Below are 27,828 nucleotides of genomic sequence, written 5' to 3'. Positions count from 1 at the left end.
AGTGAATTTACGAACGCACCCTCTGTTTACACTTCTACGTGCTCTTTCTACGGCTTGACGTCACAGAGGACCCCACCTACCGCGAGCATGTGAGTGCACAAGATTGCAGGAGCGAAGTGGGGAACCTGCAAGCTTTTGGATCAAATAAGAATAGCAGAAACAGCATATAGCGTGAGGATGGAGCAAGCAGATCAAGGTAAGGTATTTGTTACAGCATGCAAAATGACAGTACTATTACTGACAACCATTTTAAAACTCTGTTTAGTTTGTTTCTAACCAAAGTTAGCCAGCTAGCTGTAGGCTAATCAGAGCATATGCTAACTAACTCAAGTTCATCCTTTTGCAGAAGATTTAAAAAAAAAAAAAAAAAGTTAAACAAAGAATGTTCTAGTCTTCGATATACCCAGAGACAATAATATGCAAGCCATTCATCTCAAACCACACAGGTTAAACAAGATACTCAAACATTGTACAATGTTCCTGTTCTTTGAATGTGGGAGGAAAAACAATACAGATAAGGAAGTTTGTCTAGTCCTCGAATTTAAAACCCAACTTCAATTGTTAACGTTACTTTGTTGCACGCGTTTGAAAGAACGTTGAATGAGTCATAATATTGGTTCAAACATTACATTTATGCGTTGTTTTGCTGTTATTTTCACTGAAGTGGGTTGAAAATACAGTTTACCATATGTTTGCTCCTGGAACGCCCACACACCACACCTCGCTGTAGATGTGTCATACATTCCTTACTGTGTACAGATTGTTCTCCTTCTTGATCATTCACGTGTATGCCTTTATTACCCATTGGTAAGTTTACTGTATGTCTTTCATCGTTTTAAAGGTTTGTGAACAACTTCATTAATTCCGTTGTAGACAATGTCTCTGGCACATTTGTCAATTCAATTTTCACACTTTGAATGTACTATGTGTATGATGTCGTCGTGTTACGTTTATTTGATAGGCCGCATCACTAAAGTGTACGGTTATGAATAGCCTTTGATTTGCACTGTTCTTGTGGTTAGTCTTGTGCTGTTGACAGACTACTAGACAACATTCTATCAGCACTTTTTAGTTTTCCTGACATCTCGGAAATGGGTAAACACTTCATGTCTCTACAGGTCTAGCCTATGGTTTTACTCCCAGAATGATATACACCTTTCACAATAACAATCCAGGTAGTAACCTATGCCACTTGTGTCATTTTGAGGAGGAGCATCACTGGGAGAATCTGAATTGCACCTCCTCTCTCCCTCCCACCTTCTCAAAACCCATTGGAGGAGGTCAGAGGCCTCTGGCTTTCTCATCCAATGGTTTTTGAGAAGGAGGTGAGGAGTATGCAATGATATTCTCCCACTGTCTACGTCTGCTCTGCAGTCCCCTATGACCCCTCTGACCTCTTCCCTCTCCTCCCTTTCCCATTCTGTCCAACATCCCTCTTGGGAGGTGATTCGATGCAGGGCCAGACAGGTAGCAGCTGAATGCATCTTTCCTGGCTTTGATTACTCCCTCTCCTCTCCTGCTGGGCAGCCATCTGCCTTGTGCCTCCCTCTCCTCCCTCCTCTCCGTTCATGTCTGCTTGCCCACCTCTCACGTCTCACTGCAGCTGTTAGTCAGGCCAGGCAGGCCAGGGAGCAGTGTGTTGTTTAAACAACAGGTTGCAGGATGATGCCAGAGACACACTGTGTCTTGTTTGTGTACTTTGCAGGAGGGGCTGCCAGGTAGGAAGGCCTCTGTGACCTGCTTGTCTTCTTCTTTTATATAGATTACATTTTAGTCACCTGTCATGAGCAGGATCAGCATCCTTCGGCACATCGAGCATAGAGGTGATGCTGTTTCCTGAAGTCCATCTGCTTGTTCTGTAATATGTCTTGAGGTTCAGAAACCTGTTTGCACCCACCCCCCCACACACACAACACACACACACACCAAAAAAACGTTGATACCTTTTGTATATTCGTGCTCATCAAAAGCCGACCTGGCATTCAATACAAAAGGCAGCGTTGTTCACATGCCAGCAAATACACAGCAAATATGACCCCTTTTTTGAATGACCTTTTAATTCAAAATAGTTAGTCCCAGTGTACACTGGATATGAAACGGCTCTGTTGCCAAGATTTTCATCAGGGTGACTCATGATGGGACCACCAGTCAATGGTTTTCTTCTTGTCAGGCAGCTGTCATGGCAACAGAGTGAGATGTTCAGTTTGTTTTTAGTGCTTCAGGTAAAAGCAGTAGGGGAGTCTGTGTCTGACTGCACCTTCATCTGGAGCCTAATTGACCAATATCAGCCAAACATTATGCCTAAACAGATGAAAGAGCACATTTATGGGCTTTTAAGACTCCTTTTTGAGAAATATAGTGTCTTTTGCAGGTCTCTCTTTCATCAGAATTTAAGGTAACCTTAATGACAAAGGCCTGAAAAGGAACTGTTTTACCAGGGGGGAAATGCCTTTTATTGTAGGGTTTACTGGTGTTACTTAGGGAATGGCTCCAGTTCAGTAAACATATACACTACAGGTGAAACGTTTTAGAACACCTACTCATTTGAGGGTTTTTCTTTATTTTTCTTATTTTCTACATTGTAGAATAATAGTGAACACTTCAAAACTATGAAATAACACATATGGAATCGTGTAGTTACCAAAAAGTGTTAACCAAACCCAAATATATTTGAGATACTTCAAATAGCCACCCTTTGGCTTGATGACAGCTTGGCATTCTCTCAACCAGCTTCATGAGGTAGTCACCTGGAATGCATTTCAATTAACAGGAATGCATTAAATTAATTAAGTTAATTTGTGGAATTTATTTTCTTAATGTGTTTGAGACAATCAGTTGTGTTGTGACAAGGTGTGTGTGTGTGTGTGTGTGTGTGTGTGTGTGTGTGTGTGTGTGTGTGTGTGTGTGGGGGGGGGGGGGGGGGGGGGGGTATACAGAAGCTAGCCCTATTTGGTAAAAGACCAAGTCCATATTATGGTAAGAACAGCTCAAATAAGCTAAGAGAAATGACAGTCCATTACTTTAAGACATGGTCAGTCAATACTGAAAATGTCAAGAACTTTGAAAGTTTTTTAAAGTGCAGTCGCAAGAACCATCAAGCGCTATGATGAAACTGGCTCTCATGAGGACCGCCACAGGAAAGGAAGACCCAGAGTTACCTCTGCTGCAGAGGTTAAATTCATTAGAGTTACCAGTCTCCGAAATTGTAGCCTAAATAAGTGCTTCACAGAGTTCAAGTAACAGACACATCTCAACATCAACTGTTCAGATTCATGATTGAATTGCTGCAAAGAAACCACTACTAAAGGACACCAATAAGAAGAGACTTGCTTGGTACCAAGAAACATGAGCATCGGACATTAGACCGGTGGAAATTTGACCTTTGGTTTGATGAGTCCAAATTGGAGATTTTTGGTTCCAACCGCTGTATCTTTGTGAGACGTGGTGTGGGTGAAAGGATGATCTCCGCATGTGTATTTCCCACCGTAAAGCATGGAGGAGGAGGTGTTATAGTGTCACCAGCAAAGCACCCCCACACCGTCTGTGGTTTATTTAGAATTCAAGGCACACCAGCATGGCTACCACAGCATTCTGCAACGATGCGCCATCCCATCTGGTTTGGGCTTAGTGGGACTATAATTTATTTTTCAACAGGACAATGACCCAACACACCTCCAGGCTGTGTAAGGGCTATTTTACCAAGAAGGAGAGTGATGGAGTGCTGCATCAGATGACCAGGCCTCCACAATCCCCCAATCTCAACCAAATTGAGATGGTTTGTGATGAGTCGAACCGCAGAGTGAAGGAAAAGCAGCCAACATGTGCTTAGCATATGTGGGAACTCTTTCAAGACGGTTGGAAAAGCATTCCAGGTGAAGCTGATTGAGAGAATGCCAAGAGTGTGCAAGGGTGGCTATTTGAAGAATATGTTTTGATTTGTTTAACACTTTTTTTGCTTACTACATGATTCCATATGTGTTATTTCATAGTTTTGATGTCTTCACTATTATTCTAAAATGTAGAAAATAAAGAAAACCCTTGAATGAGTAGGTGTTCTAACTTTTTTTAAATGTACTTCTCTGCCTCTTTGTTTAATTGAGCTGAGTTGATACAAACACCCTTTCTTCCTCTTCTCTGTTTCATAGTTGCCATTGGTTACTTACCTATTCTATTCTCTCAGGGGTCCGTTTTTGCTCTCAGGGGTCCATTTGTTTGTACAGTGCCTGGGAATGTCTTTCTGCACAAAATGAGGCCCAGATATGTCTTTACTTTAGCGAGCCTTATGCTGTGATGTAACATATTTGTGGCGACGTTGTACATGAATGTGTGAGCTGCAGTTTACCTCAAAAGTAGGCTACCACCTCACTAGCAGGATGTGGAAGGGCCAATGAGATGTTTATTTTTCACGATATGACTGATAGTGTGAATGTGGAGCAGAAGTAAGAAGAAGCCTGGGCCAATGTCAAGTTTATTTGTCATGTGCAAAGGGTACACAGTAGAGGGATGCGGGTCTAAACGGAGATCATTGTGGCGCGGTCGTTCAGACAGACAACTTGGAAATGGTAATCTTTCTGCTTTGTATGCGTAAGCCTAGGTTTACCTATTGTATTTAAAGCACCTCTTTGTCACTTTACACAAACCTCAGAATTCGCTGCTTTAAATTCAGTAGCCTTCCTCTCCTAGTTAAGCATGCAAGAGCATGTGTGGTCTCAATTATGTAGAGTAATCTCTGGTAATTTAATCTATTTCTTCTGTTATTTTAGTGCTTTTGATTTTGCATGTAGGGTGCAACATTGCTGGGACCAGGGCTAGCAAGTGAGCTGTGTCACATGGGCTACGCCTAAATAACATTGGGACTGTGGTTGGGTTCGGGACCAGTTCTAGCTGAAGTGGGTAGGAGTCGGACAGAAAGCCAGCAGGAGCGGAATGAAGAAATCGGTCCCGCGCAGACCTCTAGTACACATTACAATGAAATGCTTGCAGGTTCACCTTGCAACAATGAGGCATAATGGGTATATAAGAACAGGCATAGCAGTTTCATTGCAGTCTTAATGATCATAGACCTACTGTTTATTTCATGTAAGGCTGGAAATCTCTGAAAGTCTTTATTACTCAGACAATTAAATAAGATGTGGTTATCAAATGAATGCAAATATGTTTATAGCTTTTGAAAACCTTAATTTACCTATGGCCCTTGGTAATGCATCCCAGATAATCCAAACAGACATTATTGTAAACTTTTGTTGGCAAACAAAATATTTCATATTGATCTCCTTTCATAATGTAGCATTAACCACAAGCTAGCTCTACATTAGAATGGTGTGAACTGAGGAAAAACTTTTCTCCTTCCTGTATGCTTCAAAACATGTTTTTCTCTGAGATGCGGCCTAACCTAATGATAGTAATTACTGTAAGACCAAGGTCATGGCAAAGTTACTCTAATTAGATTTCAATAAGACACAACTGGCTCCATTGAGAGGTCTGGCTATTGTAGGAAGTCTTTCAGAATCTGAGGCAGCAACATCCACCAGCCAAGACTGAGACTCCACTGACTGACACCTCTTCCTGTAAGACCTGGTTAAAACATCAAGGAGCAGACAGTTGTCATAGAGGTAACTGACAAAATATAGGAAACCCCAACATAGTGTTTTAATAGGGTGTTAGGCCACCAAGAGCCGCCAGAACAGCTTCAAAGCGCCTTGGCATAGAATCTGCAAGTATCTTGAACTCTATTGGAGGGATGTGACCCCATTCTTCCACGAGAAATTCCATCATTTGATGTTTTGTTGATGGTGGTGGAAAAACTCTGTCTCAGGCATCGCTCCAGAATCTCCCGTTCAATTGGGTTGATATGAGACACGCACAGACTCCTTAAACCCCCTATGCTCCTTTGAGACCCATCTTTCAAAGTCCCTGAGATTTCTTCTAGCCATGGTAGCCAAATTAATGGGCAACTGGGCATTTTTATACATGACGCTAAGCATGATGGGATGTTAATTGCTTAATTAACTCAGTAACCACACCTGTGTGGAAGCACCTAGTTTCAATATACTTTGTATCCCTCATTTACTCAAGTATTTTTCCTTTATTTAGGCAGTTAATCTACCTGTAGATTAGGACTGGGCGGTACCTTATTTTACGATATACCGGTATTGATGCACGGACTGGTTTGGGTTTTTACTTAACGTTCTATAATGTTATTTGAATGTTTTTAGTTTCTTAAATGTAATAATGGCCATTTTTATAGTTTACTTCGCTACTTGAGTCATCTCTCTCCTCTCTCTTTCCATGCCTCTTTCCACAAAGACCTAGCCCCGCCCCCTGTCACTCAAGGAGCGCATTTGTTGTTCCTCGACCACGAGACACTTTCGTTAAGTCTGCATGGTCAATGCAGCACATGCAACAATGTTGATGACAACGATGCTGTTTTCAATTTGCTTCTTAATATAAATCCACTAGCGTTCTATAATTACACTTTGGTTGTGTTTCGTACATCTGCAAACAGCTAGTTTGTCTTTTCTTAGCAAGTTGGGCCAAAATCTTGTTAGCACCTAATGCTAATCGCTTGTTAGCTGTCTAGCTAATACATGTACTGAGTCAGAGAAAGTAATTACCTATACAGCCTAATAAAACCAGTGACGGTGTAGACTTAAATCAGCATGTTTGCAACAGTATCTTCTAAAGCAAAGAGGAATACGGTAAGCATGAATATGTTAGCTACAAGAAGTAGCTAAGAGCGAACATTCAATGTAGCCAAATATTATAGTGTCCCCTAGGAAACACATGTCAACACTTTGGTTTCTACCCAGTCACAATAACTCCTCCCTGGCATCTTCATTCATTGTCATTTCAAACAATGCTGTTCTCAAAGTGCACACTTATTATTATTATTATTATTATTATTTTTCTCCCCATTTTCGTGGTATCCAATTGGTAGTTAGTCTCGTCCCATCGCTGCAACTCCCGAACGGACTCGAGAGGCGACGGTTGAGAGCCGTGCGTCCTCAGAAACACGACCCAGCCAAGCCGCACTGCTTCTTGACACAATGCATGCTTAACCGGGAAGCCAGCCGCACCAATGTGTTGGAGGAAACACCGTACACTTGGGGACCGTGTCAGCGTGCATGCACCCTGCCCGCCACAGGAGTCGCTAGAGCGCGATGGTACAAGTACATCCCGGCCGGCCAAACCCTCCCCTAACCCGGATGACGCTGGGCCAATTGTGCGCTGCCCCATGGGTCTCCCGGTCACAGCCGGCTGCGACAGAGCCTGGACTCGAACCAGGATCTCTAGTGGCACCACTGTGCCACTCGGGAGGCCCCACACTATTATCTTGTATTTCCATGATTGCAACAGTTCATCCAAGTGTTTTGATCAAAAGTGCAAATCAAATTGCGTTTGCAACATTTGGTTAAAAATAAGGCCTAGAAGTTTTGCCTATATCCTGCAGCCCTATGTGGCAGTGGGTAAATGATCTCAAATGAGTGCAGGAAATGTATAAAAATGCAGACATTTTTGGAGGTTGACGTTTAATTGAACAGTATACAACAATCAGAATGGAGAGAGACCCATTGAAATCACTTAGAATGTATGTGTTGCCAACCTAGGGTCACGCACTACTCATTAAGCAAATGTTTTACTTGTATTATTCAAAAACATAAAATGCCATCATACTGTCAAAAATTAGAAAAATTTTGAAAGGGTATTTGGGCCATATTGCTCAGCCCTACTACCAAGCAGAAGATGGTGATATGCCTGACCAGACTGTAGGTAGCCTAGCGGTTAAGAGCGTTGGTGCCAGTAACCGAAAGGTCTGGTTCGAATCCCCGACCCTAGGTGAAAAATCTACCGACGTGCCCTTGAGCAAGGCACTTAACCCTAATTGCTCCTGTAAATCGCACTGGATAAGAGCGTCTGCTAAATTACTCATGTAAAATGTAAAAGGCCTATTGTTGTGAAGATAGTGGTTTATTTGAACTCCAGCTGAATATAAACCATAACATGATAAAACTCTGTCAGATTCCATGTCAAGTCAGCTGTAATGGAATGTCCACTCCATACACAAACCCTTCTGGGATAGAAGTATCTGTTGCTTTATTTTGACCCAACTTCCTCCAAGTCCCGTGATACAAGACAAAGGCCTGTATATGAGGAGGATCACAGAAGGAAAACCTGCAGTCTCACATCTTTGCTCTTATGCTGTTGTTAACTTTGTTGCTTTTCTTGTTATGCCGCTAATTTAATTAATAAATGTTTTTATTTCACCTTTATTTAACCAGGTAGGCTAGTTGAGAACAAGTTCTCATTTGCAACTGCGACCTGGCCAAGATAAAGCGTAGCAATTCGACACATGCAACAACAGAGTTACACATGGAATAAACAAACATACAGTCAATAATACAGTAGAACAAAGGAAAACAAAAAGTCTATATACAGTGAGGGCAAATGAGGTAAGTTAAGGCAATAAATAGGCCATGGTGGTGAAGTAATTACAATATAGCAATTAAACACTGGAATGGTAGATGTGCAGAAGATGAATGTGCAAGTAGAGATACTGGGGTGCAAAGGAGCAAGATAAATAAATAAATAAATACAGTATGGGGATGAGGTAGGTAGATAGCCCATCTGTAAACAGCCCATCTATGTACAGGTGCAGTTATCTGTGAGCTGCTCTAACAGCTGGTGCTTAAAGCTAGTGAGGGAGATATGAGTCTCCAGCTTCAGAGATTTTTGCAGTTCGTTCCAGTCATTGGCAGCAAATAACTGGAAGGAAAGACGACCAAACGAGGAATTGGCTTTGGGGGTGACCAGTGAGATATACCTGCTGGAGCGTGTGCTACGAGTGGGTGCTGCTATGGTGACCAGTGAGCTGAGATAAGGCGGGGCTTTACCTATCCCTATGCTAGGGATTCCAAAGGGGAGAACATTATAGCAAGCGGCAACAGTGAGAGACTTGTTTCTGGAAAAGTGCATTTTTAGAAGTAGAAGCTCAAATTGTTTGGGTACAGACTTGGATAGTAATACAGAACTCTGCAGGCTCTCTCTGCATAGATTGCAACACCGCCCCCTTTGGCAGTTCTATCTTGGCCGAAAATGTTATAGTTAGCGATGGAGATTTCAGGGTTTTTGGTGATTTTCCTAAGCCAGGATTCAGATACGGCTAAGACATCCGGGTTGGCAGAGTGTGCTAAAGCAGTGAGTAAAACAAACCTAGGGAGTAGGTTTCTAATGTTTACATGCATGAAACCAAGGCTTTTACGGTTACAGAAGTCAACAAATGAGAGCACCTGGGGAGTGGGAGTGGAGCTAGGCACTGCAGGACCTGGATTAACCTCCACATCACCAGAGGAGAAGTAGGATAAGGGTACGGCTAAAGATTATATGAACTGGCCGTCTAGCACGTTTGGAACAGAGAGTAAAAGGAGCAGGTTTCCGGGCACGATAGCATAGATTCAAGGCCAGCTGATCATAAGATCTTGAGGAAATCGGGACAAATGTAGAGCAAAGATCTCCACGGGAGAAGGACACGATTGCCATCTCTGAATGACATTGTTGTGAGAGCCTGAAAAATAAGCTGCAACAGTCTTCTAGCTCAGATTACACCACCAAAATATAGATTTGCTCTTTTATTATTTACACCCAAGGAAAGCTCCCCTCATATCCCTGAAGTGCCTCAGTAGAACTCCCTCTCTAGTAGATTGTCATGGTCCTCCTATCATAACACTGGAAATCGCAGGCCTCCCCTCTCACATGCCACCCCTGGCTGTGTCCAGGCCTGGACTGGAGACTTGAGTCATTTCCCCAGTGTCCCATGGTCATGGGGTGATTCCCCCATTTTTAGGTGTGGAGAAATCCTAGGCCTTTTATCTCCACACTGTCTGGCTTCCATCCTGCCCCTGACTGACTGACTGGCCAGCCACGGTTGGTCTGGGCTGGAAAGTCATCATCCATCCAGCCAGTGTCTCATGATTCCTGTTTGGGACCCTCCACCATGTGACACGGTGCGCAGGAAATAATCTACTGACAAGACGCTGTGGAGTATTAACAACTTAAAGGACCGTCTTTCTGTCTGACCACGGTGTCCGTTGTTTGTGTTCAAACTCTGCTGGGCAGTGGTAAAATGGATGTCTGACACTGGTCCCGGGTTTGAGGGAATAAGAAAAATAGGAAGCTAAAGTAAGAGACACAGTCAAAGAACAGTGGCACTCCTTCCTTTGCCAGTTTAAACCCTCGCTTTCATCAGTAGCCTATTTGGTTTAGGGAGTTCTATGTGTAACTGGTAAGGTTAAAGTTGCCAGCTCGGGTTTCTTGAAATGAACATTTCAGGCAAAGAGAGATGACTATCTGCTGTTTTGAATCATTATCCCCACTGAAAACAAATACCTAACTTGTAAACCTACACCTAAATGGGGAGGCAGTGCATGGGTAAAATCACTGGGAAAAAAGCCACATTACAGCCAATGTGTTGTGATAATTGTGTTGTTTGCTCTATAACCTGTTAGTTCATATGCCTTGACCCCGTGATATATAGGGATAAGGCCGAGACAATAAGGAGACGGTGGCAGAATAAATTCAACCACACCTTTTTTTTCATTACAAAACCAGGGAGTCCACAAAGCATGTTGCATGTAAGTAAGGTCATGTTTCTGATATTTTCTGACTACTAAACAACTATTGATTTAGAACACCAGAGAATTACCACAAAGAATATAGGAGCTGGTTCCACTATTCCACCAACATTTCAACATCCTCAAATCACCTATGCTTAGTCTAATACAGGGACAAATAAAAGATTCCAAAGACAATTTAGTCCAATCAACGTAAACTACATATGTGGGCTGTCCATGGTACTGGGTGTGTGTGTGTGTGTGTGTGTGTGTGTGTGTGTGTGTGTGTGTGTGTGTGTGTGAGAGAGAGAGAGGAGAGAGAGAGACTCACCTTACTTGTAGAGAAACACCAATGCCATCCTCCTCTGTTTCATGTTGCCGATCTGGTCTATGGCAGACAGTACACGCTTTTAGTTTTTGTTATCCAAGGCTACCTGGCTAAAATGCTTGCTCGCTAGGCTAACTTCCTTTCATGGGCAACGATGCACCAGCTAGTTAACATTAACCTTCTACATATTGAACTTCCATCCTCTCAGGCAAGAGACGCAATGTATGAATTTATGGTTGGATCTGAATCACCGTAATAGTCATTGGCCAGTACGGTAATTGAATAAAAAGTCCAAATCCCTATCTGTCCATGGCTAATTTAGGAAAGGGACAATTTTAGCTAGCTAGATAGCCACCGGAGGACAACACAATGAGATGCAACAATTCATTTTTTTTCTGTCAATGATGTTTGATGTGACGCCAAATCCAAACTGGCTTCCCTTGACACCCTTTTTTTTTTTCTTCTTTTTTTTTGCGCCCGGACCATTCACAGTTTAGCTCAACACTGAATGGCTATATACTTTTTTTCCTAATCAAGGGAGGCCAAATGCTCGCTGGCTTCCTTTGCGTTCAATGCTACAGGTGGCAACACTATCATACTCTTTTTGACCAGACAGCATCAGATAAGGCTACACATAGCGGAGACGGGCACAGGTTCACTCTCTCTGATGCTTTCTCTGGTGAGATGCATTCAGCCTCCTTTGAATTGAAGGAAAATTATGAAACACAGAGAAAAAATATATATTAAAAAAAAGTCTTGGTCATTCATTTTTTGTGGGGGGAAGTCTGGCTTCAAATCAAGTTTTATTGGTCACATACAGATGGTTAGCTGATGGCAAATTGCTTGTGCTTCTAGTTCCGACCGTGCAGTAATATCTAACAAGTAATCTAACAATTTCACAACAACTACCTTTATACACATAAGTGTAAAGGAATGAATAAAAATATATGGATGAGCGATGGCTGTGCAGCATAGGCAAGATGCAGTAGACAGGATCGAGTACAGTATATATATATGAGATGAGTAATGTAGGGTTTGTAAACATTATATAAAGTGGCATTGTTTAAAGTGACTAGTGATACATTTATTACATCCAATTATTAAAGTGGCTAGAGATTTGAGTCAGTATGTTGGCAGCAGCCACTCAATGTTAGTGATGGCTGTTTAACAGTCTGATGGCCTTGAGATAGAAGCTGTTTTTCAGTCTCTCGGTCCCAGCTTTGATGCACCTGTACTGACCTCGCCTTCTGGATGATAGCGGGGTGAACAGGCAGTGGCTTGGGTGGTTGTTGTCCTTGATGATCTTTTTGTAGGTGTCCTGGAGGGCAGGTAGTTTGCCCCCGGTGATGCGTTGTGCAGACCTCACTACCCTCTGGAGAGCCTTACGGTTGTGGGCGGAGCACTTGCGGTACCAGGCGGTGATACATCCCGACAGGATGCTCTCAATTGTGCATCTGTAAAAGTTTGACTGTTTTTGGTGACAAGCCAAATTTCTTCAGCCTCCTGAGGTTGAAGATGCGCTGTTGCGCCTTTTTCACCACGCTGTCTGTGTGGGTGGACCATTTCAGTTTGTCCGTGATGTGTACGCCGAGGAACTTAACTCTCCATCCTCTCCACTACTGTCCCGTCAATGTGGATAGGGGGCTGCTCCCTCTGCTGTTTCCTGAAGTCCACAATCATCTCCTTTGTTTGGTTGACGTTGAGTGTGATTGTTATTTTCCTGACACCACACTCCGAGGGCCCTCACCTCCTCTCTGTAGGCCGTCTCGTCATTGTTGGTAATCAAGCCTACCACTGTAGTGTCTTCTGCAAACTTGATGATTTGAGTTGGAGGCGTGCATGACCACGCAGTCATGGGTGAACAGGGAGTACAGGAGAGGGCTGAGAACACACCCTTGTGGGGACCCAGTGTTGAGGATCAGCGGGGTGGAGATGTTGTTTCCTACCCTCACCACCTGGGGGCAGCCGGTCAAAGTCCAGGACCCAGTTGTACAGGGCGGGGTCGAGACCCAGGGTCTCGAGCTTAATGACGAGTTTGGAGGGTACTATGGTGTTAACCTGTTATGGCTAGGGGGCAGTATTTTCACGGCCGGATAAAAAAACGTACCGATTTAATCTGATTATTACTCCTGCCCAGAAACTAGAATATGCATATAATTATTAGCTTTGGATAGAAAACACTCCAAAGTTTCTAAAACTGTTTGAATGGTGTCTGAGTATAACAGAACTCATTTGGCAGGCCAAAACCTGAGAAGATTCCATGCAGGAAGTGCCCTGTCTGACAATTTCTTGGCCTTCTTGATTATCTCTATCCATTACAGGGGATCTCTGCTGTTACGTGACACTTCCTACGGCTCCCATGGGCTCTCAGAAGGCGGCAAAAAGCTGAATCGTGGCTTTGCAGGCTCTGGCTGAAAAAAAGTTGCGCGTTTGGATAGTGGCTGGTCACAGTAACGTGAGACTCAGGCTCGTGCCCGAGTCGAACCCATGCTTTGTTTTCTTTCGTCTGTTTACCTAAACGCAGATTCCCGGTCGGAATATTATCGCTTTTTTACGAGAAAAATGGCATAAAAATTGATTTTAAACAGCGGATGACATGCTTCGAAGTACGGTAATGGAATATTTAGAAATCTTTTGTCACGAATTGCGCCATGCTCGTGACCCTTATTTACACTTCGGATAGTGTCTTGAACGCACGAACAAAACGCCGCTATTTGGATATAACGATGGATTATTTTGAACCAAACCAACATTTGTTATTGAAGTAGCAGTCCTGGGAGTGCATTGTGACGAAGAACACCAAAGGTAATCAAACTTTTGTAATAGTAAATCGGAGTTTGGTCAGGGCTAAACTTGGTGGGTGTCTAAATAGCTAGCCCTGTGATGCCGGGCTATCTACTTAGAATATTGCAAAATGTGCTTTCAACGAAAAGCTATTTTAAAATCGGACACCTCGATTGCATAGAGGAATTCTGTATCTATAATTCTTAAAATAATTGTTATGTTTTTTGTGAACGTTTATCGTGAGTAATTTAGTAAATTCACCGGAGGTTTGCGGGGGGTATGCTAGTTCTGAACGTCACATGCTAATGTAAAAAGCTGGTTTTTGATATAAATATGAACTTGATTGAACAAAACATGCATGTATTGTATAACATAATGTCACAGGTGTGTCATCTGAAGAAGATCATCAAAGGTTAGTGCTGCATTTAGCTGTGGTTTTGTTTTTTGTGACATTATATGCTAGCTTGAAAAATGGGTGTCTGATTATTTCTGGCTGGGTACTCTGCTGACATAATCTAATGTTTTGCTTTCGCTGTAAAGCCTTTTTAAATCGGATAGTGTGGTTAGATAAAGGAGAGTCTTGTCTTTAAAATGCTGTGAAATAGTCATATGTTTGAAAAATGGAAGTTTTTGTATTTTTTGAGGAATTGTAAATCGCGCACCGCCTATCATTGGATACTGGAGCAGGTGTTCCGCTAGCGGAACGTCTAGATGTAAGAGGTTAAATGCTGAGCTGTTATCGATGAACAGCATTATTACATAGGTATTCCTCTTGTCCAGATGGGTTATGGCAGTGTGATTGTGTCGCCTGTGGACCTATTGGGGCGGTAAGCAAATTGGAGTGGATCTAAGGTGTGAGGTAGGGTGGTGGTGATATGATCCTTGACTAGTCTCTCAAAGCACTTCATGATGACTGAAGTGAGTGCTACGGGGCGGGGCGATAGTCGTTTAGCTCAGTTACCTTAGCTTTCTTGGGAACAGGAACAATGGTGGCCCTCTTGAAACATGTGGGAACAGCAGACTGGGATAGGGATTGATTGAATATGTCCGTAAACACACCAGCCAGCTAGTCTGCGCATGCTCTGAGGACACGGCTAGGGATGCCGTCTGGGCCAGCAGCCTTGCGAGGGTTAACACGTTGAAATGTTTTACTCACGTTGGCCATGGTGGAGGAGAGCCCGCAGGTTTTGGTAGCGGGCCATGTCAGTGGCACTGTATTGTCCTCAAAGCGAGCAAAGAAGTTGTTTAGTTTGTCTGGGAGCAAGACGTCGGTGTCTGCGACGAAGCTGGTTTTCTTTTTGTAATCCGTGATTGACTGTAGACCCTGCCACACACGTCTCGTGTCTGAGCTGTTGAATTGCGACTCTACTTTGTCTCTATACTGACACTTAGCTTGTTTGATTGCCTTGCGGAGGGAATAGCTAAACTGTTTGTATTCGGTCATGTTTCCGGATGCCTTGCCATGATTAAAAGCGAATGCTGCCATCAATCCACGGTTTCTGGTTGGGAAAGGTTTTAATAGTCACCTTGGGTACAACATCACCGATGCACTTGCTAATATTCTCGCTCACCAAATCAGTGTATACATCAATGTTGTTGTCTGAGGCAATCCGGAACATATCCCAGTCCACGTGATCGAAGCAATCTTGAAGCTTGGAATCAGATTGGTCAGACCAGCATTGAACAGACCTGAGCACGGGCGTTTCCTGTTTCAGTTTCTCTCTATAGGCTGAGAGAAACAAAATGGAGTCGTGGTCAGATTTGCTGAAAGGAGGGCGAGGGAGGGCTTTGTATGCATCGTGGAAGTTAAGAGTAGCAATGATCCAGAATTTTGCCAGCCCGGGTCACGCATTCGATATGCTGATTAAAATTTAGGGAGCCTTGTTTTCAGATTAGCCTTGTTAAAATCCCCAGCTACTATAACTGCAGCCTCTGGATATGTGGTTTCCAGTTACAGAGTCAAATGAAGTTCGTTCGGGGCCGTCGATGTGTCTGCTTGGGGGGATATACACGGCTGTGATTATAATCGAAGAGAATTCTCTTGGTAGATAATGTGGTTGGCATAATGCGGTCGGCATTTGATTGTAAGGAATTCTAGGTCAGGTGAACAAAAGGACTTGAGTTCCTGTATGTTGTTATGATCACACCACGACTCGGTAATCATAAGGCATACACCCCCATCCTTCTTCTTACCAGAGAGATGTTTGTTTCTGTTGGAGCGATGTGTGAAGAAACCGGTTGGCTGTACAGACTCTGATAACGTATCCCGAGTGAGCCATGTTTCCGTGAAACAGAGAATGTTACAATCTCTGAAAGGCAACCCTTGCTCGAATTTCGTCTACCTTGTTGTCAAGAGACTGGCATTCATGAATACATGCCACTGTGGAGAAGTTGCATGGATTCAATAAGTTATTACTGTAATTCTTCTAATATTAATACAAATTGTGAAGTTCTACTTGTTGGCAAGGAAGTGTGACTACTTGACCTACAGGGTGCTTTTGTTATATCCCTGGAAGGAGGAAATACAAAAATAAGTCACACAGATGTAGCTAGCTTCAAGTCACTTGTAATGAGTGACGGAACCTGCTTTGTGCTCCCATGTAGGAATTCCTAGGTATAACCAATCAAACTCCAATCAGACATCACTAGAGCACATGGATTGCATTATCAACATTCAGATAAATGAATAGCATATTACTTACTGGTACAAATTATGCTGTGTTAGAATGAAATTTGCATTAATAATATCACACTTTCCCTTTAAGATGATGCGTGGCTGACTTTTACTTTGTATTTTTATGTGTGTGAGTGTGTACTCTGTGACGCATGCTTTGGTAACCGGCCAACAAAGACCAGCCAGAAAGGCAAACATCCGGGACCTATAAACTCTTCACACCAACTTCGGAGAGAATGAGGAGGTGACGAGGTTGGTGTGTGTGCGTGCGCACCTGCTTGCTCGCTTGTAAGGAACTTGGTGAATGGAAGTGCTCACTGTAAGGCCTCATTGTAACCTGAATCTTTGTATCACAGCCTTGTCATACTGTAACACTCTCCATATATTTCACTGGTAGAATCATTTCTATAGTTCGCAATCCAACACAGACGGTTGCTAGGACACGCATGGCTCTTACAAAGACAAAAATGGAAAAATCCAAGATTCCTATAACAATGGCAGAACCTTGCTCCATTCAATCCAAGGTCCTTCCTTCCTTACCACTCTCCCGAGTGGCACAGCGGTCTAAGGCGTCACTACAGGCCCTGGTTCGATCCTGGGCTGTATCACAACCGGCCTAGTTCGGGAGTCCCATTGGGCGGCGCACAATTGACCCTATTGGCCCTAAATAACAATTTGTTCTTAACTGACTTGCCTCATGAAATAAAATGTAGACCCATACAGAAGTGGCTACGTACAGAACTTTAGTGTAACGCAATACAAACACTGACCCCGCTACTGCCGAGCAGCATGGGAAAAGAACGCTAAGGCTATGCTCTGAAACAGACCTGTGTGAGTGAGCATTGGCCTGTACTGTACACCAGTGTAGGTGTCGTATAGGCTACCATTAACATGGACACATATTTTAATATGCCTACGCTCACAAAAGGCTCATCTATTGTGTCTGCAGTAGACACTAAACAGCACAGTTCGGCATTGGTAGACTACTACATATAGTACAGCAAGGCTCTCTCCACACGCTACAGCACAGCTCTGTGTTGGTACATACAGCTGCAGCTACCTGCTCTCTGTACGGTAAGTGTTGGTACATACAGATGCAGCTACCTGCTCTCTGTACGGTAAGTGTTGGTACATACAGCTGCAGCTACCTGCTCTCTGTACGGTAAGTGTTGGTACATGCAGATGCAGCTACCTGCTCTCTGTACGGTAAGTGTTGGTACATACAGATGCATCTACCTGCTCACTGGTACATAGTGTCTCTTTCTGTACAGTAACAGTACAGTGGAGCTCCCAGCTGGACAGTCTGAACTGGATTAGCGGCTCGCTGTAATCTGGGACACTGCAGATTACGGCTGCTTCCATCTCACGGGCCTGCCCTATCCCGGGCCTGAGTGTGTCATGTGACCAACCAACAAATGGAACCTCGTTTTTCCCTAGATGACAAGATGGATGGGGAAGGGGCGATAGAGGAAGGGAGAGAGGGACCAGGGCTGTATACTAGAGCTGGAAACTCATCACAGAAGCGCTCCTGCATTCCATAAATGCTAGCATAGCCTAGCATCTTTATGGTATTTTCCTTTAAAAACCTCCTGGGTGTGCAGAATCAGAAACTGTGGATGATTGCAGCAATCCACCAGTGACCTTTGGGATTATTTACAACAGAGAAGCCTAGCTACCAGGAGACTGGGAGTGCCTGACTAATGACTGTGGTGGTTGGTGATTGCAGTGTCGGCAGAGAGTGACGGCGAAAGGGAAGGTAACTCATTAACACCACAGAGCGACTGTCGTGACGCCACCTCGGCCTGCCTGGATGACTGCATGTCATGTGAGCCTGCAGCAGAAAGACAGACCCAGAGACCGACAGACAGGCTAGGAGGCTAGCCTGGCTGGAGCTGTGTGGGTCCGACCGCAACACAGTGTCACATACTGACACACACACACTGTCATATACACGACACACAGTCACACACACACACACGACACAGGAGTACCGTGCATCTGCCAGACGCGGACACAGGAGAGGACAATCGGAGCACTGAGTGAGCTGTGCCCCAGCTGCATGCGTCCTAGCACATGCAGGCAATCAGCGGCTGCAGCGACCTAACCCAGCCTGGAGCCACCTAACCCAGCCTGGAGCCACCTAACCCAGCCTGGAGCCACCTAACCCAGCCTGGAGCCACCTAACCCAGCCTGGAGCCACCTAACCCAGCCTGGAGCCACCTAACCCAGCCTGGAGCCACCTAACCCAGCCTGGAGCCACCTAACCCAGCCAGGCAACAGCCATGGACGCACTGGAGCAGGAATACAAGTCACCGTTTGACTTTGAGCAGGGGGTGAATAGCAGCTACCTCTATCTGTCCCCCAGCTTCAATGTAACACCACCGGGCTCACCGCACGTGACTGTCACAGCCAGAGGTAACCAGAGCAGTGTGTGAGTGAGTGAAGAAGTTTGTATTTGTACTGGGATGTGGATAGGGTGTTTGCAAAGAGAATGAGATGGAGGGGTGTGCATGTGAACAAAAGGAGATCTCATTTGCGTTTCTTGATGTGTGTGCGTGTGACTGCGTTCTGTTGCTGTCACATTCTGACCTGTTTTATAAAAGGGGCTGTCTGGGGCAGATGTCAAATGGGTGGGTGGTTGCTGGGGGTTGAACTCTGACAAGACCACACTGAAAACACTCCTAGAAAGAAACCTAGAGTGGTTTTGGATTGTTGGGCTGGCATCAGAGGAGCTTGGTCAAGCTATGACAAGACCGAACAAAGCTGGTACCACAGCCAAAGCCCTTTAAACAAATATTGGTCAAAAAACCGAACAAAAAGTTACATGACTCTTAACTATGCTGGCAGTCCCATCATTACTAGTTAACCTACAGCAATATAATTAGCTTACACTGGCCACTGTAAAAACAAATTATAGGAAGGTTCAATGACTTAATTTAACAATTAAAAAACCCTTTTGGCTTGTTATACTGACAGGCTAATTATACGCTGCTATTCCATGCCATTCTGATGGGATTAACCTCAGTTCTCAACAGACGGGCCTCATTTAAAGTAGTGGCCTTTATTTTTTGGCTGTGGCTGCGAATACAGAGTACCTATACATTTGCATTGGAGCAAAAACAATCAATGTTTTGTGTGATGTCGGCTAATCTTTATAGTTACTGCCACATTGTGGGCAAAATGAGTTTGACACCCCTGTTCGAACCCATCTAAGGTAGAAGCCCTTGTGGTCTGGGATGGTGGTATAGATTACACAGACCTGTCACTGTCAGCAGTACAGCTACCAGGACTGCAGACACCTGAGTGGCACTGCCTAGTCATCAAGGGGAGGGAAACAATCGAAAGGGAAAGGTCAAGAAGAGTTGAGTGAATGTGTTGAGCATTTCTACACAATTTATCTCATGGAAATATTATTTGATATTCAGAGTTGGGTACATTTCTGGTAGGTTGATGGTAATTTCAGCAACCATTGAAGAGCATGCTTCTACTGGTTCATAATTACTTGTGAGGCCAAGCCAGTCTTCTCTGGATTCTCTTGGTGTGAGGCCAAGCCAGTCTTCTCTGGATTCTCTTGGTGTGAGGCCAAGCCAGTCTTCTCTGGATTCTCTTGGTGTGATGCCTGTTCAAGCCAGTCTTCTCTGGATTCTCTTGGTGTGATGCCTGTTCAAGCCAGTCTTCTCTGGATTCTCTTGGTGTGATGCCTGTTCAAGCCAGTCTTCTCTGGATTCTCTTGGTGTGATGCCTGTTCAAGCCAGTCTTCTCTGGATTCTCTTGGTGTGATGCCTGTTCAAGCCAGTCTTCTCTGGATTCTCTTGGTGTGATGCCTGTTCAAGCCAGTCTTCTCTGGATTCTCTTGGTGTGATGCCTGTTCGCTGAGCAAACTCACTCAGTTGTTTCTTATTTCCAATGGTCTTGGTCATGGTCTTCCTAATCCTGAAGCCTTAATGTGGTCAACAAGCACTAAGGACCAGAAAGTCATTCAATCTCTTATGTCCAAAACATCACTGGTTTCGTATGAAGTTGCTTCTTTAGCCATTCATGTAAGCATGAAGAAAAGTGGTTATCTAAAACAGGCTACTGATGCAATCAACTGTCATCCATACAGGTAACATCCATAGATACATGTCAGCTGCAGTTCTGTATCTCAACTTGTGGTTACAGTAGTTATCTCTAATACTAATCAATTACAGAACCATCCGTTCCCAGGGTCAAAACCAGATCACAATGAACACCCGTGATTCGTGCTGCACCGGCCAAAATATCCACATTTTTCATAACATGGTTCTTTTGTTGCTGCTAGGGATCAGTTATTGGAGTTTTTATTCCACTGACAGCCTTTTTCTGTGTCTTTTTGATTGATAACTCTGTTCTGAACTACCCCACTTTCTCTTGCATGGCTGGTTCTCTCCTGCTGAAAAATCTCAATGTCTCCATCCAGGAAGTTCAGCTGTTATTCATGTTACAATTGAAGAGTTTCATTCCAAAACACTATATATACATTTTCAGAAATATTGGTGCGTTTGCTTTTTTTGTTTTAAATAAATAATGAGTGAAAAACCACCCCACTCTATCTAATCATGGCATGGCGTTTGTTCAATGACACATGTATTTGTTAAAACTCTATCACTTGATGGTTTCATTTCTGAGAGACAATTAATCCGTTTTTTTTTTGCAAAATGCCAAATATCCTCATCACTCTCAGAGAAGTAGTACTGCTAGTTTTACAGTCAAATATAACAAATAACTACATGTTTAATAAAGAACTGTACAAATGATACATTTGTGACATCAATATATATTTATTTCTTTAGTTTTTATTTGATTGAATACAGTAACATGATCTGTATGTAAAACGTCTGTTTAGCAGATTCTCTTATCCACAGACAAGCGCATATGACAGTCAAGTATACAGGATACGAACATATTCCATTCCAGCTTAACAATGGATATATAGCGTTAAACAAAACAAAAAATCCTATACATCTAAAATCTATGAATAAACACAACTGTGATTTGTGGATATGGTGTTTTGGAAATAAACTCTTCATTTCCTACAGGGTCTTGCCCTGGCTGAGAGTCCAACATCAAAGAAGTGAGACCACAATATTGTGTGTGTGTGTTTGACACCTGCCTTTCAAAGGCTCTCTCTTAATCTAGCTGGTCCCTCCACCTCCCGTGGACACTGGGCTATGTCTTTTCTTCCTCTACTCCAGAAGGAGAAACACTAAGTTGACAGCTATCATTGAACACCTGCTGTGTCCTCTCAAGCCTTTGAGGATCAGAAACTCGGAGGATGTCTCTCTTAACTCTCTCTTTTTTTACCCTCCCTGTCTCTCTCCATCTCCTCCCCTCCCACTACATCTCTCCAGGTGCTGTGAGACCAGACTCTATCACAGAGGTAGGGGAGGATGCAGTGATGTCGGTGACCGTGCCCCCTTCCCTCCCCACCCTGACAGAGGAGGAACAGGAGGAACTACGAGATGAACTGCTCAAGGTAAGTCATGAACCCTGGCTCAAGTCAGAGGTCTAGCTATTATAAGAATGTAGATACTTCCAGTGTTATAATGTATAACAAAAACTCTGTTGTACGAATGACGGAATTTTGGTTCTGGTGGGGGAAACAAAACAAAAAAGAATTTGTTTCAGTCAATACTGCCCAACCCTACACCCTGTGTTTCTCACCCCTACACCCTGTGTTTCTCACCCCTACACCCTGTGTTTCTCACCCCTACACCCTGTGTTTCTCACCCCTACACCCTGTGTTTCTCACCCCTACACCCTGTGTTTCTCACCCCTACACCCTGTGTTTCTCACCCCTACACCCTGTGTTTCTCACCCCTACACCCTGTGTTTCTCACCCCTACACCCTGTGTTTCTCACCCCTACACCCTGTGTTTCTCACCCCTACACCCTGTGTTTCTCACCCCTACACCCTGTGTTTCTCACCCCTACACCCCGTGTTTCTCGCCCCTACACCCCGTGTTTCTCGCCCCTACACCGCGTGTCTCGCGCCGTGTGTGTGTGTGTGTCTCTCTCTCACTGTCTGTTGCATTCTCTCGCTCTCTCACCGTCTGTCTCTGTCTCATCTGTCTCTCTCTGTCTCTCTCTCTCTGTGTCATGTCTGTCTGTCTCTCTCTCATGTCTGTCTCCATGTCTCTCTCTCTCTGTGTCATGTCTGTCTGCCTCTCTCAGGTGGAGGATGAGGTCGTGACTCTGTCTCAGGTGCTGGCAGCTAAGGAGAAGCAGGTGGCAGACCTCAAGAGGAAGCTGGGCATCACTCCTCTCAACGAGCTCAAACAGAACATCAGCAAGAGCTGGCAGGAGGTCACCACCTCTACTGCGTACGTGGCTGTACACACACCGGAACGCACACATACGTAACACTTCTACACAGGCATACACACATACGTAACACTTCTACACAGGCATACACACATACGTAACACTTCTACACAGGCATACACACATGCAGGTGTGAGCACACACACTATTCTGCAGAGTCAGCCAACACATGCTCAGTAGTCAGAGGGGGAATGTGTACATTCTGTCTCTTTATTTTCTCTCATTTTTTCCTTATTGTCTCGCTCTCCCTCCTAACAGCTATAAGAAGACGTCAGAGGGCCTGTCCGTAGCTGGTCAGAAGGCCACGGCAGCCTTCACCAGCGTGGGCTCGGCCATCAGCAGGAAGTTTGAGGACGTCAGGTGAGGCACACGCATAGTCTGCGTCTGAAACGACACCCTATTCCCTATATAGTGCAGTACTTGTGACCAGGTCCCAATGAGCTCTGGTCAAAAGTACTGCACCGTGTAGTGAATAGGGTGCCATTTTGGAAGCAGACAAAGACAGGCTCTTTTTTTACCACAGAGAGGGCTTAAGCTTAGACCTGAAGTTTTGTAGTGTATTTTATCAAGTAAAGTGGGGACTGAAGAGGCAGGCAGGGAGAATACTCATGCTCGTCTTATCATGGGAAATGTATTGTTCATTGTCTGTACATGTCTTTAACACAATACTTGGCCTTTACAGATTGCAATCTATTTCCAATGCTTTTGGGTAAGACTGTCCCTGCTGGTGCCGGTAGTTAGTTCATCCATACTAAGTCATTTAGATGCTGTTTAGATCATTACTCTGTAGGTCGTCTTGCTGAGTGTTAACCCCTGGCTGCTTGTAGAGTTCATATCTATTTCTCCACTCTGTCACTGTACTGCATGGGTTCTTCTGTGCTAGGGGAATCTGGTTCTGTGTGAGATCTGTGAGGATTCATTCAAATGCTTCTTGTGATTGCATGACTGTGTGTGTACAGTAGGTCTACATTGCCATAAATGACTATGGTAACCTCAACATACTCTTAGTCACTCGTCAGTTGAACTTGGATTGAATGTAGGAAATAAAGGATGAATGAAGGAATGTGTCTGTCTACCTCTCCACACTGGGGCACTCTCTTTGGTAACCCCCCATCTCTCTTTTTTTAATGCTGTCGGATAGCATACGCTCCCTACAGCATTCTGCTAGTATGCCCGTGATGAGGTAAGGGAACACACACATTAACAACCAAACCGCGGCTTGCTGGAACCCTCTACTCTCTGTAGCACCTTTTACAATAATGTCTCGCAGCTTCGCGGACTTGAGGAAAAACTGGCTTGAGTTCTGACATTTTAAAATGGAAATTACAAACATTAGAAGCTATTTTAAACCTCAAATACACCATAAGTTTGCATTTCCCACTGTGCAGGAAAATTCCCAGCAACAAGTGATCAAATGAAGAGCCTACATCTGTTGGTTGAGATGCGACTGCCAACACCCCTCTAGTTTATAGGGACTGAGGTGCATTTCTGACACTAACATTATTTTCTTATCCCCGTTCTTGTATTCTTAGTGTTTTTACCCTCTGGTCAGTAAATGGTCTATATGATCTGTGACTGGAAGAGACTGGAATGTGGCCACTCTGGAATCCTCTATAGTTATCTGAACTGTCTGGATGGGTTGTTGGATAACGTTCCTTATGAAAAGTAGTGCACTAAATAGGGAATATGGTGTCATTTCAGACGCCACACACTAGTCTCTGCAATATCACTCCTCTTCTTCCCGCTCTACTCATATCACGTGTCCCTCTTCACAGGAACACACCCACCTTTAAGTCGTTTGAGGAGAAAGTCGAGACTTTAAAGGTAAAAGATGAGAAGAGGAGTGAGTAAGAACTTAATCACTTCTCAGTACATTTGGAGGAGCCCTAAAATATTTATCTTTGAATATTTGGGGAGAAATTCATCAAAACACAACAGATGTTTAAAAATGTATGAATTTGTTTGTCTTCATTTATTCATTCACTCATTCAACATCTTTTTCTCTTCCTCTACCACCTGCAGGTCAAGATGAGCCCGACGGCATCTCAGGGTGACTTTGGCGATGTGTTGACCTCTACAGCGACCTCTGACCCTACTGTTCCCGTGGAGAAACGGCCAGAGGCCACGCCCATCGCCACCCAGGAAGAACAGCCCCACTGAGACCAGCCTGACCTTTCACCCCTGACCCCTAGCCAGGCTGACATTCACTAGAACCATACCCTCTTTCCCCTTCTGTCTCCTCTTTCTGTTCTCTCACCTCCTCCCTTCTTCAGCTCCCTCTTTACAACCCTATAGCACAAAACAACCAAAAAAGAAAAATGTTTTTAAATTTAAAAACAATGAAATTATGACAATATTGTTGTGACACCGTAACACTTGTATGTTTGTACGACTGTATGTTTCTATTCTAATGTCCATGGTTTAGGAACCTGCACAAGTAGAAGATTATACATTACACTTGCTGTGACATACAGTTTCTCATTAAGTGAAGTTGTGATGGCACAAAACCAATTGGTTCACACAGGCCCATATATTTCCATATCTTTGAGTAATAACAGGCATTTGTTTTTTTCTTTTCATGTACTCCAGTCACTGTAATACCCTAGGATGTCATTTCTATTCCAACACTGAAGAGGCTGTCTCTGTCATGTATTACTATCACCAATAGCACCAGTAATGTGGTATAGAGCACAGCTGAGTAGAGTTAATACCAGATCTGTGTAGCTCACACACTCTCACAGCTTAACCATATGGGGTTGGTCTAAATCTGACCTCTGAGCAGTTCATAGTGCTTAACTCTGATATCAGAGAGGGTGGGCCAATGCATCCAGATCAGTGTGTAATGATAGTCGCAAATGCATGATTGGTTATAATGGTGTCGGCTGGCCTTGACCCTCAGGTCAGTGCAATTTACATCACTCAAAGCCTCACAGCATGGTGGGCCAAAGTCCGTATTGGGGCACTTGTCTCACTGGCTTCTCTCTGCTTGGTTTGCTGAAACACAGCAGGATAGTTACTGGATGCTGTGTACTTCTCTACTGTTGAATGATATATGAATGGTAGTTGTTTTTGTTAGTGATTTTCATTGTTTACCTTTTCATAAAGATGTGCAATTTTCCTTAAATTGGAAATATACTATTCTTGACCTAGACTAATAACTAGATTTCCCGTGTTGGTATTTTAATTTCTCTACCGTGTATGTGGTATGCTAATCCATTTTTTCCATTGACTTTCTATGAGGGGATGTTTTTCTCTTCTGAACATCTTGAGGTATAAAAGAGTGAGATGCAGAATCCCGTTGAAAATGTTTACTCTTGACCACACTAGGATGATACATACAGTGCCTATAGAAAATCTACACATCCTTGAACGTTTATCACCAGAAGTCTTTCTAAGAGGTTAAGTGTTCCTGAGTGGTCTAGTCTGTCCAGAATTAAATCTGCTTAAAAAAAAATCAGAGGCAAGGTTTAGATATCGCTGTCCATCAGTGATCCCCAACCAAATTTACTGAGCCTGACAAAAAAACGATGGATATATGTTTCCCTAAGAGTTGTGCCAACTTGGTTGAACCTTAATGAAAATGATTCACAGATGTAATTGCTGCCAAAGGTGCATCCACCAAGTTTTAACTCAGGATAGAGAGACTTATCCAATTTATATTTCAGTTATTTGTAATTTTTGGGGGTAAAATGTTCTAACTTTCATTCACGTTGAAAATGTGGAGTAGGTTGTGTCGATCTGTAGGAAAAACATTTCAGGGGGAGTGTAGACTTTCTATAGGCACTGTACGTACATTTTAGGACACTAGTGAATATTTGGTTTAAATGCCAAATGCAAGTCCTCCCCTACTGGAAGACGACTGGCCATATCATGGCATGGATTCATTGTGGAAATGAAAAGTCCTGGTTCCACCATTAAGAATACATTATGGCTAATAAAATGTCTTCCAGAGAGAAGTTACTGTAGATCCTTTGTCCCCATTTAGCCCATCTGCTAGGGTGGTAGGCTGTTGACTTTTCTGTTTAGTCATGACCTATTTCACAGATGTACCTCTCAGGAAAGGTGCTTTCCCACCTCTTCATTGTGGGCAGAAATGTTTGTCAGAAACTCTGTGATCAAAAGTCTTCTGGTAAACTGCCAGAGAGTAGACCTTCAGCAGCCACCCTGGCACTGGTCTGGTCTGTAATTGGAATGCTGACGTCTAAAAAAAATAAAATAAAGAGTCAAACTGGGTTATTTAACAAGAATGCACTTGAACAGTGCCCTGTCTTGTCTCCTTTAGCGTTCCTCACAACCTTTCAAATAAATGTATTTTTATTATGTTGTTTTCAACATTTAAGAGGCATGAGAAGAGAATACATTTTCCATCCAGTTATGACATTTTTGTCTGTACCAAAGCATCATGGGGGTTCCTTATATCCACTCTGGTATCACACTGTAAGAGGCAGAGGTACAAATAGTCATGTCACTGTTTCATACAATGATGTTTCTCACTGTTATGCAGGGCAGGTTTCAAGAGCTGGACAGGTGTGCCAATAGCTATATAGATATATAAATAATAGATATCCCCTTGGTACATTTAGAAATATACTTTTTTGTATTGTATGTAGAAATGTAAATATGCCTATTGTAATGAGGAGTAACGTGTAGAGCCGGTATAGTTCAGTGGTTACAGATGATATATTCAAGTACTTGATGTTTTTTTGTTGTTACACTAATCATCGCTATAGTGACATTCTTTGGGGCAGCTTTTGTTTTTCATGTTGGAGCTTCTCTCTTTTTGTCTGGGATTACGGAACCTGCTTGGGATTCTATAACCTTCTAGACAACTTGATTACTGGGAGTTCTGTGCTGGAACTTCAGAGTCAATACTTGGCACTCTGCATCACTTTATGTAGTAAACTTCAATGGCTGCCTGGAGGAATGTGGGAGATTCCCATTAACAAAGCAGCCTGCCCCTAATTTGAGTCTTAATGGTTGATAGGATTTGTCATAACATTCCAGTCTGGTCTGACTTTCAGAGGCATTATAAATAATAACAGAACAGGACCTTTAGTTTTAGGAGTTCCTGCCAGGGATGGTTTAGGTGTTGG

General features: G+C 43.5%; 1 protein-coding gene across 10 annotated transcripts; it reads left to right on the top strand.

The window, feature by feature from the left end:
* Nucleotides 1-25: 25 nt before the first annotated feature.
* On the top strand, nucleotides 26-26,982 carry tpd52 (tumor protein D52). 10 transcript variants are annotated; one of them, XM_014178205.3, is made up of 8 exons: nucleotides 26-196; nucleotides 21,763-21,887; nucleotides 22,586-22,734; nucleotides 22,994-23,095; nucleotides 23,418-23,444; nucleotides 23,877-23,918; nucleotides 24,511-24,559; nucleotides 24,758-26,982. In XM_014178205.3, exons 1-8 carry the CDS (start codon nucleotides 178-180, stop codon nucleotides 24,893-24,895), a joined length of 651 nt encoding a protein of 216 aa, XP_014033680.1. In that variant the 5' UTR covers nucleotides 26-177; the 3' UTR covers nucleotides 24,896-26,982. The 10 variants fall into 10 exon arrangements, with proteins under 10 accessions (XP_014033680.1, NP_001134703.1, XP_014033681.1 ...); XM_014178206.3 differs by lacking the exon at nucleotides 26-196 and adding an exon at nucleotides 745-807; XM_014178204.3 differs by lacking the exon at nucleotides 26-196 and adding an exon at nucleotides 18,188-18,808 and having other exon boundaries at nucleotides 24,511-24,578.
* Nucleotides 26,983-27,828: the final 846 nt, after the last annotated feature.

The sequence above is a fragment of the Salmo salar genome, chromosome 27, assembly GCF_965601325.2.
Source record: "Salmo salar chromosome 27, fSalSal1, whole genome shotgun sequence".
In the NCBI taxonomy this organism is placed as follows: domain Eukaryota; kingdom Metazoa; phylum Chordata; class Actinopteri; order Salmoniformes; family Salmonidae; genus Salmo; species Salmo salar.
Note: the sequence above shows the minus strand (reverse complement) of the source record. Positions and strands in the feature narration are given on the sequence as shown.

Coding starts and splice junctions, on each gene's coding strand:
- tpd52 (XM_014178200.3), top strand. CDS start 18,676: ATGGACGCACTGGAGCAGGAATACAAGTCACCGTTTGACTTTGAGCAG. Junction 22,735..22,993: donor GAGGTCACCACCTCTACTGC/GTACGTGGCTGT, acceptor CCCTCCTAACAG/CTATAAGAAGACGTCAGAGG. Junction 23,445..23,876: donor TCTATTTCCAATGCTTTTGG/GTAAGACTGTCC, acceptor GCTGTCGGATAG/CATACGCTCCCTACAGCATT.